Raw genomic sequence first — 14,107 nt, 5'->3', positions numbered from 1 at the left:
CCACTTGCCCCTGAAACACCCATTTGTGTATCTAAAAGGTAAACTTCTACAGAACAGATGAAGATGTGATTCCATGTGCCCCAATGAAAGGAGAGTTTAATTCTACTTCCATTTAATTTCAATATATTCCATCATCTTTATAACACCAGGCTTCCCAAGGCAGATTACAACAGTTAAGACGAACCCATCAGGAAACAGGATATCCTCACTGAAATTTGGCCATCTGTATTCACTACAGTGTATTTATTTAGTTTTTAGTGTAGAAAAATGAGCACAAAATACAGAGTTTAAAATTGCTGTTTCTACCAGCTATAATCATTTTTTAAGCTGTTTTAGTGATATTCAGTTGTTATTTCATGATATTTATATCTACATATGGGAAGCTTTCAAATAAATTAAAAAGCTGTCCAATAAGCAAAAAAAACCCAACAACTTTTGTCCTCCACCTTTTAAGGCGCTGCCTATCCAATTGAAACAGCTTTAGACTTGTTTCAGATGGACCAACAATAAAGAACGACAACGTGGATGCAGCAGCTGATAGGTTTGCACCTCTCTACTTTGTTTTGAGTGTACTAGAGACGACGGCTGCGCGGGGGAGTGGAAACTGAGATTAACCAACTTGGCTTCCTTGCTTACAGAGTGGAGGAGTGGCCTAGTGGTTAGGGTGGTGGACTTTGGTCCTGGGGAACTGAGGAACTGAGTTCGATTCCCACCACAGGCAGCTCCTTGTGACTCTGGGCAAGTCACTTAACCCTCCATTGCCCCATGTAAGCCGCACTGAGCCTGCCATGAGTGGGAAAGCGCAGGGTACAAATGTAACAAAAATAAAATAGATACTATTGGACATTCTACATGGAATGTTGCTACTATTGAGATTCTGTTGCTACTATTGGAGATTCTACATGGAATGTTGCTACTATTGGACATTCTACATGGAATGTTGCTATTCCACTAGCAACATTCCATGTAGAAGGCTGCGCAGGCTTTTGTTTCTGTGAGTCTGACGTCCTGCACGTACGTGCAGGACGTCAGACTCACAGAAGCAGAAGCCTGCGCGGCCACATTGGTGATCTGCAAGGGCCGACTTAAGTCACTTAACCCTCCATTGCCCCATGTAAGCCGCATTGACCCTGCCATGAGTGGGAAAGCGCAGGGTACAAATGTAACAAAAATAAAATAGATACTATTGGAGATTCTACATGGATTGTTGCTATTCCACTAGCAACATTCCATGTAGAAGGCTGCGCAGGCTTCTGTTTCTGTGAGTCTGATGTCCTGCAGGACGTCAGACTCACAGAAGCAGAAGCCTGCGCGGCCACATTGGTGATCTGCAAGGGCCGACTTAACTTACTTAACCCTCCATTGCCCCATGTAAGCCGCATTGAGCCTGCCATGAGTGGGAAAGCACAGGGTACAAATGTAACAAAAATAAAATAGATACTATTGGACATTCTACATGGAATGTTGCTACTATTGGACATTCTACATTCCATGTAGAAGGCTGCGCAGGCTTCTGTTTCTGTGAGTCTGACGTCCTGCACGTACGTGCAGGACGTCAGACTCGCAGAAGCCTGCGCGGCCACATTGGTGATCTGCAAGGGCCGACTTAAGTCACTTAACCCTCCATTGCCCCATGTAAGCCGCATTGACCCTGCCATGAGTGGGAAAGTGCGGGGTACAAATGTAACAAAACAAACAAACAGTGGACTAGATAGGTTCACTTCCACTCCCGTCTATTAAACCTCCTTGCTGAAGCCCATTGGATTAATCTCCCTTTCCCTCGCCTCCGCGCGGCCATCATCCCCGTTCACCCAAAGCAAGCAAACACCCATGAGCTGCTCCTCCTCCTGTATCCACGTATGTTGTCGTTCTTTATTGTTGGTAGGCAAATTTTATTTGATTTCATTTATTATTTTCAAACATGCCGGATGCACACAGATGAAATATTGCTTTCATCGGTTAGAGCAGTAACTAGTTCTAAACTGTAAACGGCAGTCTGACTTCCTGGAACGAAATAGCCTCCGCGACCTGGTGATGTCATCAGTCTGCGCCACGCAATGACGTATGATGAACAATGCAGAGAGCGAGTCAGCACGAGTTAGAGAGACAACATTCGGAATCGTATTCGGCCGAAACCCTGTAGGGACACCTGAATCCTGGCAGGTGGGTTATTACTGCACTAAAATTCATTTGCTTCCTGTGCAGTTTTGAAGAGAGCAGTGCAGTTAAATAGGATTTCATCATTGCCTGGCAGAGCAATTCCAGGAAAACTTTGTTCCTGCATTTGTCCAGTAAGAAGGCTGTTTGTTTATTTATTGCATTTGTATCCCACATTTTCCCACCTCTTTGCAGGCTCAATGTGGCTTACAATACATCATGAGTGGTGTAAATAAGAAGAGAATAGACATTGTGTGGGTTACATGATAATGTTAGAACATGATAGTTTGTGTTTCCTCTTGCATTTTACTAATTCCCATTGGTAAAGGTGAGTAAATAGGAGACAGCAGGGTGCATGTGGCAATTGTCGATCAAACGACTCACCGACATTTTGTGTCCGTTTTGCACATTAAATTTGCTTGCAGTTTGGATATGATGATACAGATCACCCTGATAAAGATGAGAAAGTTCACCTGCCACATTGGGAAGAGAGACTCACAGTGTGAAATTCATGCACTGGCCCACAGACTTTTTTTTTTGTTGTTACATTTGTACCCTGCGCTTTCCCACTCATGGCAGGCTCAATGCGGCTTACATGGGGCATTGGAGTCTTAAGTGACTTGCCCAGAGTCACAAGGAGCTGCCTGTGCCTGAAGTTGGAATTGCACTCAGTTCCTCAGGACCAAAGTCCACCACCCTAACCACTAGGCCACTCCTCCACTGTTGCTAATATTTGAGATTCTACATGTAGAAGTCGGCCCTTGCAGATGTGGCCGCGCAGGCTTCTGCTTCTGTGAGTCTGACATCCTGCACGTACGTGCAGGATGTCAGACTCACAGAAACAGAAGCCTGCGCAGCCTTCTACATGGAATGTTGCTAGTGGAATAGCAACATTCTATGTAGAATCTCCAATAGTAGCAACATTCCATGCAGAATGTCCAATAGTAGCAACATTCCATGTAGAATCTCCAATAGTATCTATTTTATTTTTGTTACATTTGTACCCTGCGCTTTCCCACTCATGGCAGGCTCAATGCGGCTTACATGAGGCAATGGAGGGTTAAGTGACTTGCCCAGAGTCACAAGGAGCTGCCTGTGCCTGAAGTGGGAATCAAACTCAGTTCCCCAGGACCAAAGTCCACCACCCTAACCACTAGGCCACTCCTCCACTGTTGCTACTATTTGAGATTCTACATGGAATGTTGCTATTCCACTAGCAACATTCCATGTAGAAGTCGGCCCTTGCAGATCACCAATGTGGCCGCGCAGGCTTCTGCTTCTGTGAGTCTGACGTCCTGCACTTACGTGCAGGACGTCAGACTCACAGAAACAGAAGCATGCGCAGCCTTCTACATGGAATGTTGCTAGTGGAATAGCAACATTCCATGTAGAATCTCCAATAGTATCTATTTTATTTTTGTTACATTTGTACCCTGTGCTTTCCCACTCATGGCAGGCTCAATGCGGCTAACATGGGGCAATGGAGGGTTAAGTGACTTGCCCAGAGTCACAAGGAGCTGCCTGTGCCTGAAGTGGGAATCCAACTCAGTTCCTCAGTTCCCCAGGACCAAAGTCCACCACCCTAAGGTTCAGTGATAGGTGGGTGATAAAAACAGATCCCAGTGTGTGAACGGAATCACGAGTAAGCAGTTTCCAAACCTGCAATACTACTACTACTACTTAACATTTCTAAAGCGCTACTAGGGTTACGCAGCGCTGTACAATTTAACATGGAAGGACAGTCCCAGCTCAAGGAGCTTACATACGCTAATTGAACTGTTTGAAGTGTTAAAGTAGCTGTTTGAGGGGGTCAATCCATAAAAATAACGCATGACGTAGTGACCTTCCGTAAAACGATTGAAAACTTGTTTATTTAAGAAAGCATACAACAATAACAACTCATCATAAATTCAAATTAACAAATCGCAACTATACAACATGTATTCTCTAGATCTCTACTGTTTTTGCTAATTATCTTGATTTCCAGTTTAATGATCCAGAACTGTCTCATAATATTTGCTTGTTAAACTACTACCATGTTTTATCATTATCATGTTACCCAAGATCCTTCAGTAATACTAAATGTATATTTTCTTATGTATTTCCACTATTCATGATGTAATGTAAGCCACATTGAGCCTGCAAAGAGGTGGGAAAATGAGGGATACAAATACAATAAATAAATAAAAATTGTATATTCCCTGTGGCTATCCTGAAACAAGACTGCATGAACTAAGGAGGTACATTTGATTTTTAAATTAAAACCTCTGAAGGGGGGCAGACTCAAAAAAGATGTCAGGAAGTATTTTTTCACGGAGAGGGTGGTGGATGCTTGGAATGCCCTCCCGCGGGAGGTGGTGGAGATGAAAACGGTAACGGAATTCAAACATGCGTAGGATAAACATAAAGGAATCCTGTTCGGAAGGAGTGGATCCTCGGAAGGTTAGCCAAAATTGGGTGGCGGAGCAGGTGAGGGAAGAGAAGTTGGTGGTTGGGAGGTGAGGATAGTGGAGGGCAGACTTATACGGTCTGTGCCAGAGCCGGTGATGGGAGGTGGGACTGGTGGTTGGGAGGCGGGAAATACTGCTGGGCAGACTTGTACGGTCTGTGCCCTGAAAAAGGCAGGTACAAATCAAGGTAAGGTATACACATACGAGTTTATCTTGTTGGGCAGACTGGATGGACCGTGCAGGTCTTTTTCTGCCGTCATCTACTATGTTACTATGTTCTGTTGTCTGGATTGGTTAGGCATGGAGTGGAGATTATGTGATTCCAACTCTTGGAGAAGGGGAGGAGAGGGAGACCTAGCTAGACCTTGTACATTGGTGACATTTAGAAAGTTAAGGTTACCAGATGTTTGGCTTCTAAATCTGGGGCACATGGGTGAGGGCAGGACAAGGCAGGGTGGAGCCTTACCTTGGCAGTTTTCCACCATAAAAATTATAATCTTCATCTCTCTTTTCTTCCCTTCCAGGCCAGCCATTTCCACTTCTCTCTCACTTTCCAGTAAGCCTGACCCTTTCCATCTTTCTTCTCCTTCCAGTCCAGCCATTTCCACTTTTCTCTCTCTTTTTCCAGTAAGCCCGACCATTTCCATCTCTCTTCTGTCCTCCCCCTTCCAGTCCACCCATCTCCACCTTTTCTCTCTCCTTTGCCCTTCCAGTAAGCCATCACCATCTCTCTTTCCTCCCCTTCTAGTCCAGCCTTCTCCACCCTCCCTCTCTTTCCTGCTGTTCCAGTAAGTTCAGCCATCTCCACCCCTCTCTCTCCCCCCCCTTCAAGTGCAGCCATCTTCATCTCTCTCTGTGCTCTTTCCTTCCAGCCTAGTCAATTCCACCTCTCTCTCCACTTCCTCACCCAGTCTAGCACGAGCACCTCTCTGTCCTCTCTCTATCCTCTTCCAGCCCATCATTTAATTCTCTTACTGCCCCCTCCCTATACTACTACTACTACTTAACATTTCTAGAGCGCTACTAGGGTTACGCAGCGCTGTACAATTTAACAAAGAGAGACAGTCCCTGCTCAAAGAGCTTACAATCTAATAGACAAGAGTGAGACAAATATAGGACAATCAAGCCATTGTGACATCACTGATGAGGTTGGCTCTTAGGCATTGGTGGAATGAGGGATTATGACATCACAATCTCAGCTCTGGTTAAATCACTGCTATATGTAATACTACTACTACTACTTAACATTTCTAGAGCGCTACTAGGGTTACGCAGCGCTGTACAAATTAACAAATAAGGACAGTCCCTGCTCAGAAGAGCTTACAATCTAATCTCCCTATCCCGGGTCCCCAGTCCCACAAACCTCCCTTTGCAGCTTCCAGCTTCTTCCCTTCGGAGTCAGCATTACAAAGTTCAGGGGTGTAAAGCGGAGTCCCTCCCTTTCTGAGATACACTTCATGTTTGCCAGGGTGCCTCCGCATCACACTGCTGCACTTTGTAATGCTGACACTAGAGGGAAGAAGTCAGAAACCACAAAAGGAGGTTTGAGGGGCTGATGCTGGCGGGGGGGGGGGGGGGGGCGTTACAAGACAGGGAGATCCTGGAGCACTTGAGGGGAGGCAGGCATGGCAATAGGAAACTACTAATACTGCACCTCTGTCCCTATTACAAAGAAAAGCGTTGCCATACAGGGACAGACTGAAGGTCCCTCCAGCACAGTATCCTGTTTCCTACAGTGACCAATCCTTGGCAAGACCCCAGAACAGTAAAACAGATTTTATGCTACTTATCCTAGAAATAAGCAGTGGATTTTCCCAAGTCCGTTTTAATACAAGTTTATAGACTTTTCTTTTAGGAAATTATCCAAACCTTTTTTAAACCCTGAGAACGGAACTTCTTTTACCACATTTTCTGGCAACGAATTCCAGAGTTTAATTACACATTGAGTGACGAAATATTTTCTCTGGTTTGTTTTAAATTTATGGAAAAAGAAGCCAGCAGATCAATATTAACATCAGAAGGATTTTATTGAAGATACCGTATGTAAACAAATTGCCCGACACAGGCCGTGTTTTGCCCACCAAGGGCTGCGTCAGGGGCTACAATAAACAAACAGATTGAATTATAATAAATAAAACATCAAATTTAAAATATAAAAACAACATACTTAAAATATAAAAACAACATACCACCATAGTTTCTCATATATTCATGAACAAATAGATAATGTGTAAGGTATAAAATGATAACAAAATGTTATACATACATGTATGTAAAATCTAAACATGAATAAATAAGTATGTGGTGTACATAGAAAGGACCACTTAATACAAATAAATAAATATATCATCCCATCACAAAAAACGCTTATATGTATTTAAAAAACGTATATATATAAACATGTATACGATTCCCAACATATATATAATAAATAACCCTCTAAATTAAATCGGGAATTTTTCAAACTTGTATAGCAATATTTACATCAAAAAATGTTTGAAAATATCATATGAGTGAGTCTCCCTCTGTGCAAGGAACTTGAAAACCCAATTCCTATTTTCTTTAAATTATCAAAGGACCTCAAATCTCCTACTGGGGAAGCTACTGCAAATATCAATCTGCAAGTATACATCTTAACCCTATTCTTATAAGGAGTCAATTACTATCACAGGTCCTAGTGGAAGAAGAACAGGAGAAAAACAGACCAGATGTAAAAAAAACTTTGAAAATGCTCTTGAAGTTAGGGGGAGGTGCCCTGGACTGACTAACTGTTACCCGAGGGTCAGGTCTGGGTTCATTAGTAAGTATTCGTGATTTGGTTTATGTGGGTGGTCTCACTGTGCTTTAGAGTTATAGTGGTGTAGAAGACAGAGAGTTTTTTAGATCATTCGGTTTTCTCACATAAACGTGAGTCTGGTCTGTTTTTCTCCTGTTCTTCTTCCACTAGGACCTGTGATAGTAACTGACTCCTCATAAGAATGGGGTTAAGATGTATACTTGCAGACTGATATTTGCAGTAGCTTCCCCAGTAGGAGATTTGAGGTCCTTTGATAATTTAAAGAAAATAGGAATTGGGTTTTCAAGTTCCTTGCACAGAGGGAGACTCACTCATATGATATTTTCAAACATTTTTTGATGTAAATATATAATAAATAATACATATCTATATAAGAACATATACATAAAAACAGCAAAGCAAGGGCACTGGTATACAGCATTAGACCTTGAACATATATAAATATGTAAAAATATTGTGTAAAGGAATAGTCCATAGACCGTTATTAAATGGACTTGGGGAAAATCCACTATTTCTGGCATAAGCAGTATAAAATGTTTTGTACATATTTGGGATATTGCCGGGTATTTGTGACCTGGATTGGCCACTGTTGGAAACAGGATGCTGGGCTTGATGGACCTTTGGTCTATCCCAGTGTGGCAATAGTTATGTACTTATGTGCTTGGGATTCTGAATGGAATCTTTCTGCTCTTTGGGGTTCCACATGGAATGTTGCTACACTTTGAAATTCTTCATGGAATCTTGTTATTCTTTAGAATTCTAGAATCTTGCTATTCTTTGGGGTTCTACATGGAATGTTGCTACTATTGGGTACTTGTGACCTGGATTGTCCACTGTTGGAAACAGGATGCTGGGCTCGATGGACCTTTGGTCTGTCCCAGTATGGCAATACTTATGTACTTAATTGCATGGGCTGATCTTTTCGGGTGTTAGCAGTATTTTAGCATTGATAACTGTATAATTTAAAAGAAAAAGTTGCTTATTATATTGTATTGTATCTGAGATACCAGCTTCAGCCACAAGACAGAATATAAATAATTTTAGATCATACAATAATGTGTACCCGTGTTCATAAGTTATATATCCATACACGGCATTGTGTGATTGTTTCCTGGTTAAGTGAGTTCAGCGGAGGTTTTTGTTCTGAGCTTGTCATTTCGCATCATAAGCACCTTAACCTCTTCTTTCCATTTGCCAGGTCAGGACAGTGTGCGGTGGTGGCGATGGAGCAGAGGTTAGCTGAATTCAGAGCCAGGAAAAAAAAAGCCGAGACAGAAGCTGGAAAAGGAGGTGAGCCGGGGTCTACGAGCCTGGAAACCGTGAAAGAGACGAAGGGACTCGTCACAGTGTTGAAAGAAAAACTGCAAATTCTGGGCGGAAGAGGGAGGGCAGAGGAGTCGCAGGCATCTGGAGTTGCTGCTGAGACTTGGAGTGACCAGCAAAGTGTATTGGTAAGGGCCTCGTGCCGTTTTCCTTATCTAAGAACCACTGAAAGCAGTGAACAACCTAGGCAGAACATCCTATACAATAAAAAGCACCTCCAACGTTCTGAAGCCAGCAGCCTTGCAGTGAAGCCTGAGGTGTTTGTAGGCATCATAATAGCTCCGCCCACATTCTCAGCTGATTCCATAAAAAGCACCTCCAACGTTCTGAAGGCAGCAGCCTTGCAGTGAAGCCTGAGGTGTTCGTAGGCATCATAATAGCTCCGCCCACATTCTCAGCTGATTCCATAAAAAGCACCTCCAACGTTCTGAAGGCAGCAGCCTTGCAGTGAAGCCTGAGGTGTTCGTAGGCATCATAATAGCTCCGCCCACATTCTCAGCTGATTCCAAGGCAAGGGGAGGAGTACTCCTCCCCCTGCCTGGGAAACAGCTGTCACTGCGCCGCTCCCTGCCACTTCAGAGCAAGTGGCAGGGAGTGGCGCAACAACCTCCCCCCCTGCTTGGCGCATCAACAAAGCCGTCGCGTACCTCTGCTGAGCTGACAGATCCGAAGTTCTGTTCTCGGTTGCGAGGCGTGGCTTCATGATTGAGCATCAGTGGAAGTTTCTGTGCGTGCGTCTGATGTCAGACTTCAACGCGACGGCTTCAGGGGAGGTATTTCGGAGGAAAGGGTGGTGTACAAAGGGTCACGGTAGGGGGGTGCAGGGGACATTAAAGCGGAGGGGGGGTAGTCTGGAACGTGGTGGGAGGGGCTTGACGGCCCTTGAACTGGGAGGGAGGGACATACGTGTGGGTGGGTGTGTGAATGTGCTTCGGGTAGGGCCCTTGAACTGGGAGGGAGGGAGTTCTGCAACTCAGCAAGGAAGGAAGGAAGGGAGGGAGAGAGGTATGGAACTCGGGAAGGAAGGGAGGATGGGTGGGTGGGAATTTACCTTGCTAGCGCCCGTTTCATAGCGTTTCGAAACGGGCCTTTTTTTACTAGTGTTGTAATAAAAACACTACATTTAAAACTTAATACAACAAGTAAGAAATCAAGACAGTGCTTAAACTATAGCTACCAACAGCAGCATCCCATATACGATATCAAAACTGGGCCCTGTACCATACTACAGATATTGTCTCTGGCCCAAAGAGCCTTCTCCCTTCAGATGGCAGACAGCTCCACCCAAGAGGAAATTCTGGTGGGCGTACAAACCCGAAAATAAACAGGACCTTGGGTACCACTTCTGCTTGCTCTGTCTCAGTACATCTCTGCTTTTAGCAAAGAAATGGAAAAGGGAAGGAGGGGAGAGTAGGTGGGAGCTGCTCAAATTTAACAGGATTCCTGGTATGAGAATACAGTTTGGGCCATGTATGTACACCTTTTCTTAAAGGAATTTGATTTCATTTCTGGGAAGGTGATCCTTCAAGGTGAACATTTTTGTATAGTGTAATAGAAATCCCTTTAATAAAACATGGAGTGGAGGAGTGGCCTAGTGGCTAGAGCACCGTCCAGAGGTGGCCGGTTCAAATCCCACTGCCGCTCCTTGTGATCTTGGGCAAGGCACTTAACCCTCCATTGCCTCAGGTACAAACTTAGATTGTGAGTCCTTCTGGGACAGAGAAATATCCAGTGTACCTGAATGTAACTCACCTCGAGCTACTACTGAAAAAGGTGTGAGCAAAATCTAAATAAATAATAATAACATTCCATATAGAACCCCAAAGAATAGCAACATTCTGGAATCCTAAAGAGTGACAAGATTCCATGCAGAATCTCAGAGTAGCAACCGGAGTGGCCTAGTGGTTAGAGCACTGGTCTTGCAATCCAGAGGTGGCTGGTTCAAATCCCACTGCTGCTCCCTGTGATCTTGGGCAAGTCACTTAACCCTCCATTGCCTCAGGTACAAACTTAGATTGTGAGCCCCCTGGGACAGAGAAATATCCACCAGAGTACCCAAATGTAAGTCACCTTGAGCTACTGGTGTGAGCAAAATCTAAATAAATAAATAGCACAGTGATACTGTCAAGTTAGCTTCTTGTTTTAAGAATTATTTTCATACAAGGCAACATACCAGACCTTTGAACAGTGTACTTATTCTTTTGTATTAGGTACTTGTAAAGTGGAATTAGCTTTACAACTATTTCTAAGACTTTTTCCTCAAACCTTTACTGACTTTTGCTTTACTCTCTTCTCTCATCATTGCCAGGATATCCCTCTTAGCCGCAGACGTTCCTCAGGGGATGCGTTTACTACCCACCCGCTGCTGTCACGGTGGCTTCTGCAGATTAATCCCCTCCTCTTGAAGTTCCTTCTCTGGTTGGTTTTGCTGGGACTGTTTGTGGAGCTGGAATTTGGACTGGCATATTTTGTGCTTTCCATGTTTTACTGGATATATGAGGGAACTCGCAGCCCGAGGGAGAGGAAGCCGGGGGAGAAGAGTGCGTATTCTGTGTTCAATGCAGGCTGTGAGTCTCTCCAGGGAACCTTGACTGCAGAACAGTTTGAGAGGGAACTGCAGTACAGACCAATGGCTGGGCAATAATAATAATAATTTATTTTTAATAAACTTTCAGGCACTTTTTTTATGTCCAGTATATATGTTATATACTTATGCAATAAATATCCAAAAAGTCTAGGCATTTAACTTTGAGTTAGGTGTCTAGATCTGCTAAAATAAAAATTCTCCTCGCAGAGTCCCTAAATTTAAGTGCCTTTTCCCTCACCAGTCAAGTTGACTTAACGCAAGTGCTCGAACTACTAAACCAAATTGATTAAAAGAACATCTCCGATGCCTCTGTAGAACACAAGCAAAATATAAAAAAAAAAAAAAAGTGTCTACCATCCCCAATTCCTCCACGAGTTAGACTGGGCAACTATAACAGAGTCTTTTTAACGAAGTACACCAGCCCTCGTGACCATGACCTAAAAGTGGGCAGGGCTAGCCGGAGGAATGAAGGTGGGGCATCTTAACATGGGGGAGGGCAATCGCTGGCCTAAATATAGACTTATAGCAACCTAAGGGGCCCCTTTACCAAGTGGCAGTAAAAGGTGGTGTCGGTGCGTGGGATTGCCGTGTGCCGTGGCGCTAGAAATGGCGTACAGCAGCCCCGGAATTACCGCCAGGCTCCTGGGCGAGCCTGGCGGTAGGACCGATTTGCCGTACGCAAACCCGGCGATAGACCCTACCGCCTCTTCGTAAATGGGCCCCTAAATAAAAGCACACATAGATCTTTGCATATGGCCTGCTTAGTCTCTGCCGTCTGTGATGGCGGGACAGTTTTGCCTTTAGATTCTTTTAGTGAGTGACTGAAATCTGTTAGCAAGCGGATTTCCAAAAGAAGTTGCTACTTGGACTTCCAGCCTGAGTGGTTGATAACATCAAATCCTTAGGCGTTAACACGGGTTTTGGAGATGGTACCTGACTTGAATTAATGAGCAGTCGTTTAATACAGGCCACAGCGGCACATGCGATAATGGATATAGCCGGGTAATGGTACTAAGAGGGTTTTTTACTAAGACGCACTCAACATTTTTGGCGCGTGCTAAACGTTAGAGACACCGGTGCATTCCCATGGGCGTCTGTAACGTTTGACGCGCCCGCAATTTTAGTGCGCGCGTCTCAGTAAAAGACGCCCTAAATGTTAATGGCCGAAAGCTGCGGTTATGTTTGCCTTATGTTGCTGGAGTGGCGTGAAGACAACCAATAAAAATTCCTTCTGTTGTAAGACCATTAAGGAGTGGCAGTCTTTCTTTCTTTTAACTAATGGCGTGCGTCCATTTGGAAATGGAAATGAAAAGCGTAAGTACATATAAGTATTGCTATACTGGGAAAGACCAAAGGTCCATCAAGCCCAGCATCCTGTTTCCAACAGTGGCCAATCCAGGTCACAAATACCTGGCAAGTTCCCAAAAAAGTACAAAACATTTTATACTGCTTATCCCAGAAATAGTGGATTTTTCACAAGTCCATTTAATAATGGTCTATGGACTTTTCCTTTAGGAAGCTGTCCAAACCTTTTTAAAACTCCGCTAAGCTAACCGCCTTTACCACATTCTCTGGCAACGAATTCCAGAGTTTAATTACACGTTGAGTGAAGAAAAAGTTTCTCCGATTCGTTTTAAATTTACTACATTGTAGCTTCATTGCAATGTAGTAAATTTAAAGCGTAACAGAATTGCTTGCCTTTTTCAAATGCAGTGAGCTTTTTCTGCCCCTGCTCCCAAATTTGGGGGTTTTACTCATTTGGAAATTTAAAAAGAAAAGCCAAGAGGAGTTGATAAATCATAAACCTTCTTTCCCATCTCCTTCCCCGGACACCACTTAACCCATGGAGTTGGAGTTGTTGAAATGGGGCAGGAGTAATCCCCATTCACTGCTGCTGCATTGGGTCCCATTTTCGAAATGATGTGGGCCAGCTAGACTAGAGCCTTACAACAAAATACACCGGCCCTCATGGCCATGACCAAAGAGGTCCCGCAAAAATGTACACACGGACCAACCTGGTGGTTCATCTGCAGTGTTGTGGATTTAAATGACATCATCACGGTTTACAAAGCAGAAGTAATGAAATGCACAGAGAAAACATACATGATCCAGATAAAAAAAGGGAAGTAATGTAAAAAGGAAGGGGAGGTGACTAGCATGACATAACAAGGCAGACAGTGTAGGAGATCAGAGACACTGGAGGGGTGTGAAGGCAGACAGCCATCTCCAGGAGCCTTGACATCTTAACGTTTGGAGAATGAGCAGATAACAGTCAATCAAACATGCGAGTATTCTCTCTGGGAGGAGGGGAACGTTACATGTGTGCTAATCAAGAAGTCTGATGTATTGAATCATGAACAATTTTACCGCTGTCTAGCCATTAATGTGAAATTTAGCTACAGCTACAGCCTCATTAAAATCCTATAGCTAATTTTTGCAAGAGATTTCTTGCATGTGGCCAGCTGTAGCAACATGTGAGAAATTAAAAACTAATCCCTCTGTTGGGTGGTTGCAGCATCAGTTTTAAAGGGGCATCTTGCTCTGATTCAGAGCTTGAATCCTTGGCAGCCTTTAAGTTCCAGGTAAGGTAGTGGCCCTGAACCCCTTTCCCTCCCCCCCAGCCCTGCCCTGACTATGGCTTAATAATAAGGTTCTCCCTTCTTGTCCCCCAAAGCCTCAACTTGCTTCACCTTAGCTGACTCCAGCAGAGGGGTAGGGGCACTTTTCGGTCATTCCTGCCCTCTTCCAAACCAGCAGTGCATCAGCACTAGTGGTACATTGGGAAGTTGTGTC

The 14,107-nt window shown here is 44.0% G+C and overlaps 1 protein-coding gene across 1 annotated transcript; it reads left to right on the top strand.

Moving 5' to 3' along the window:
- The first annotated feature begins 2,085 nt into the window (after positions 1-2,085).
- Positions 2,086-12,541, top strand: LOC115464212 (SAYSvFN domain-containing protein 1-like). Its single transcript, XM_030194602.1, has 3 exons — positions 2,086-2,163; positions 8,603-8,855; positions 11,036-12,541. The coding sequence occupies exons 2-3, from the start codon at positions 8,628-8,630 to the stop codon at positions 11,369-11,371; spliced, it is 564 nt and encodes a 187-aa protein (XP_030050462.1). The 5' UTR covers positions 2,086-2,163; positions 8,603-8,627; the 3' UTR covers positions 11,372-12,541.
- Positions 12,542-14,107: the final 1,566 nt, after the last annotated feature.

The sequence above is a fragment of the Microcaecilia unicolor genome, chromosome 3 (genome assembly GCF_901765095.1).
Source record: "Microcaecilia unicolor chromosome 3, aMicUni1.1, whole genome shotgun sequence".
NCBI lineage: Eukaryota > Metazoa > Chordata > Amphibia > Gymnophiona > Siphonopidae > Microcaecilia > Microcaecilia unicolor.
The sequence above is the reverse complement of the archived record's forward strand: the minus strand, read 5'-3'. Positions and strand labels throughout refer to the sequence as shown.

Excerpts from the sequence above, each read along its gene's own strand:
- LOC115464212 (XM_030194602.1), top strand. The coding sequence starts at position 8,628 with ATGGAGCAGAGGTTAGCTGAATTCAGAGCCAGGAAAAAAAAAGCCGAG. Across the intron at positions 8,856-11,035 it reads GTGACCAGCAAAGTGTATTG|GATATCCCTCTTAGCCGCAG; the intron begins GTAAGGGCCTCG and ends CATCATTGCCAG.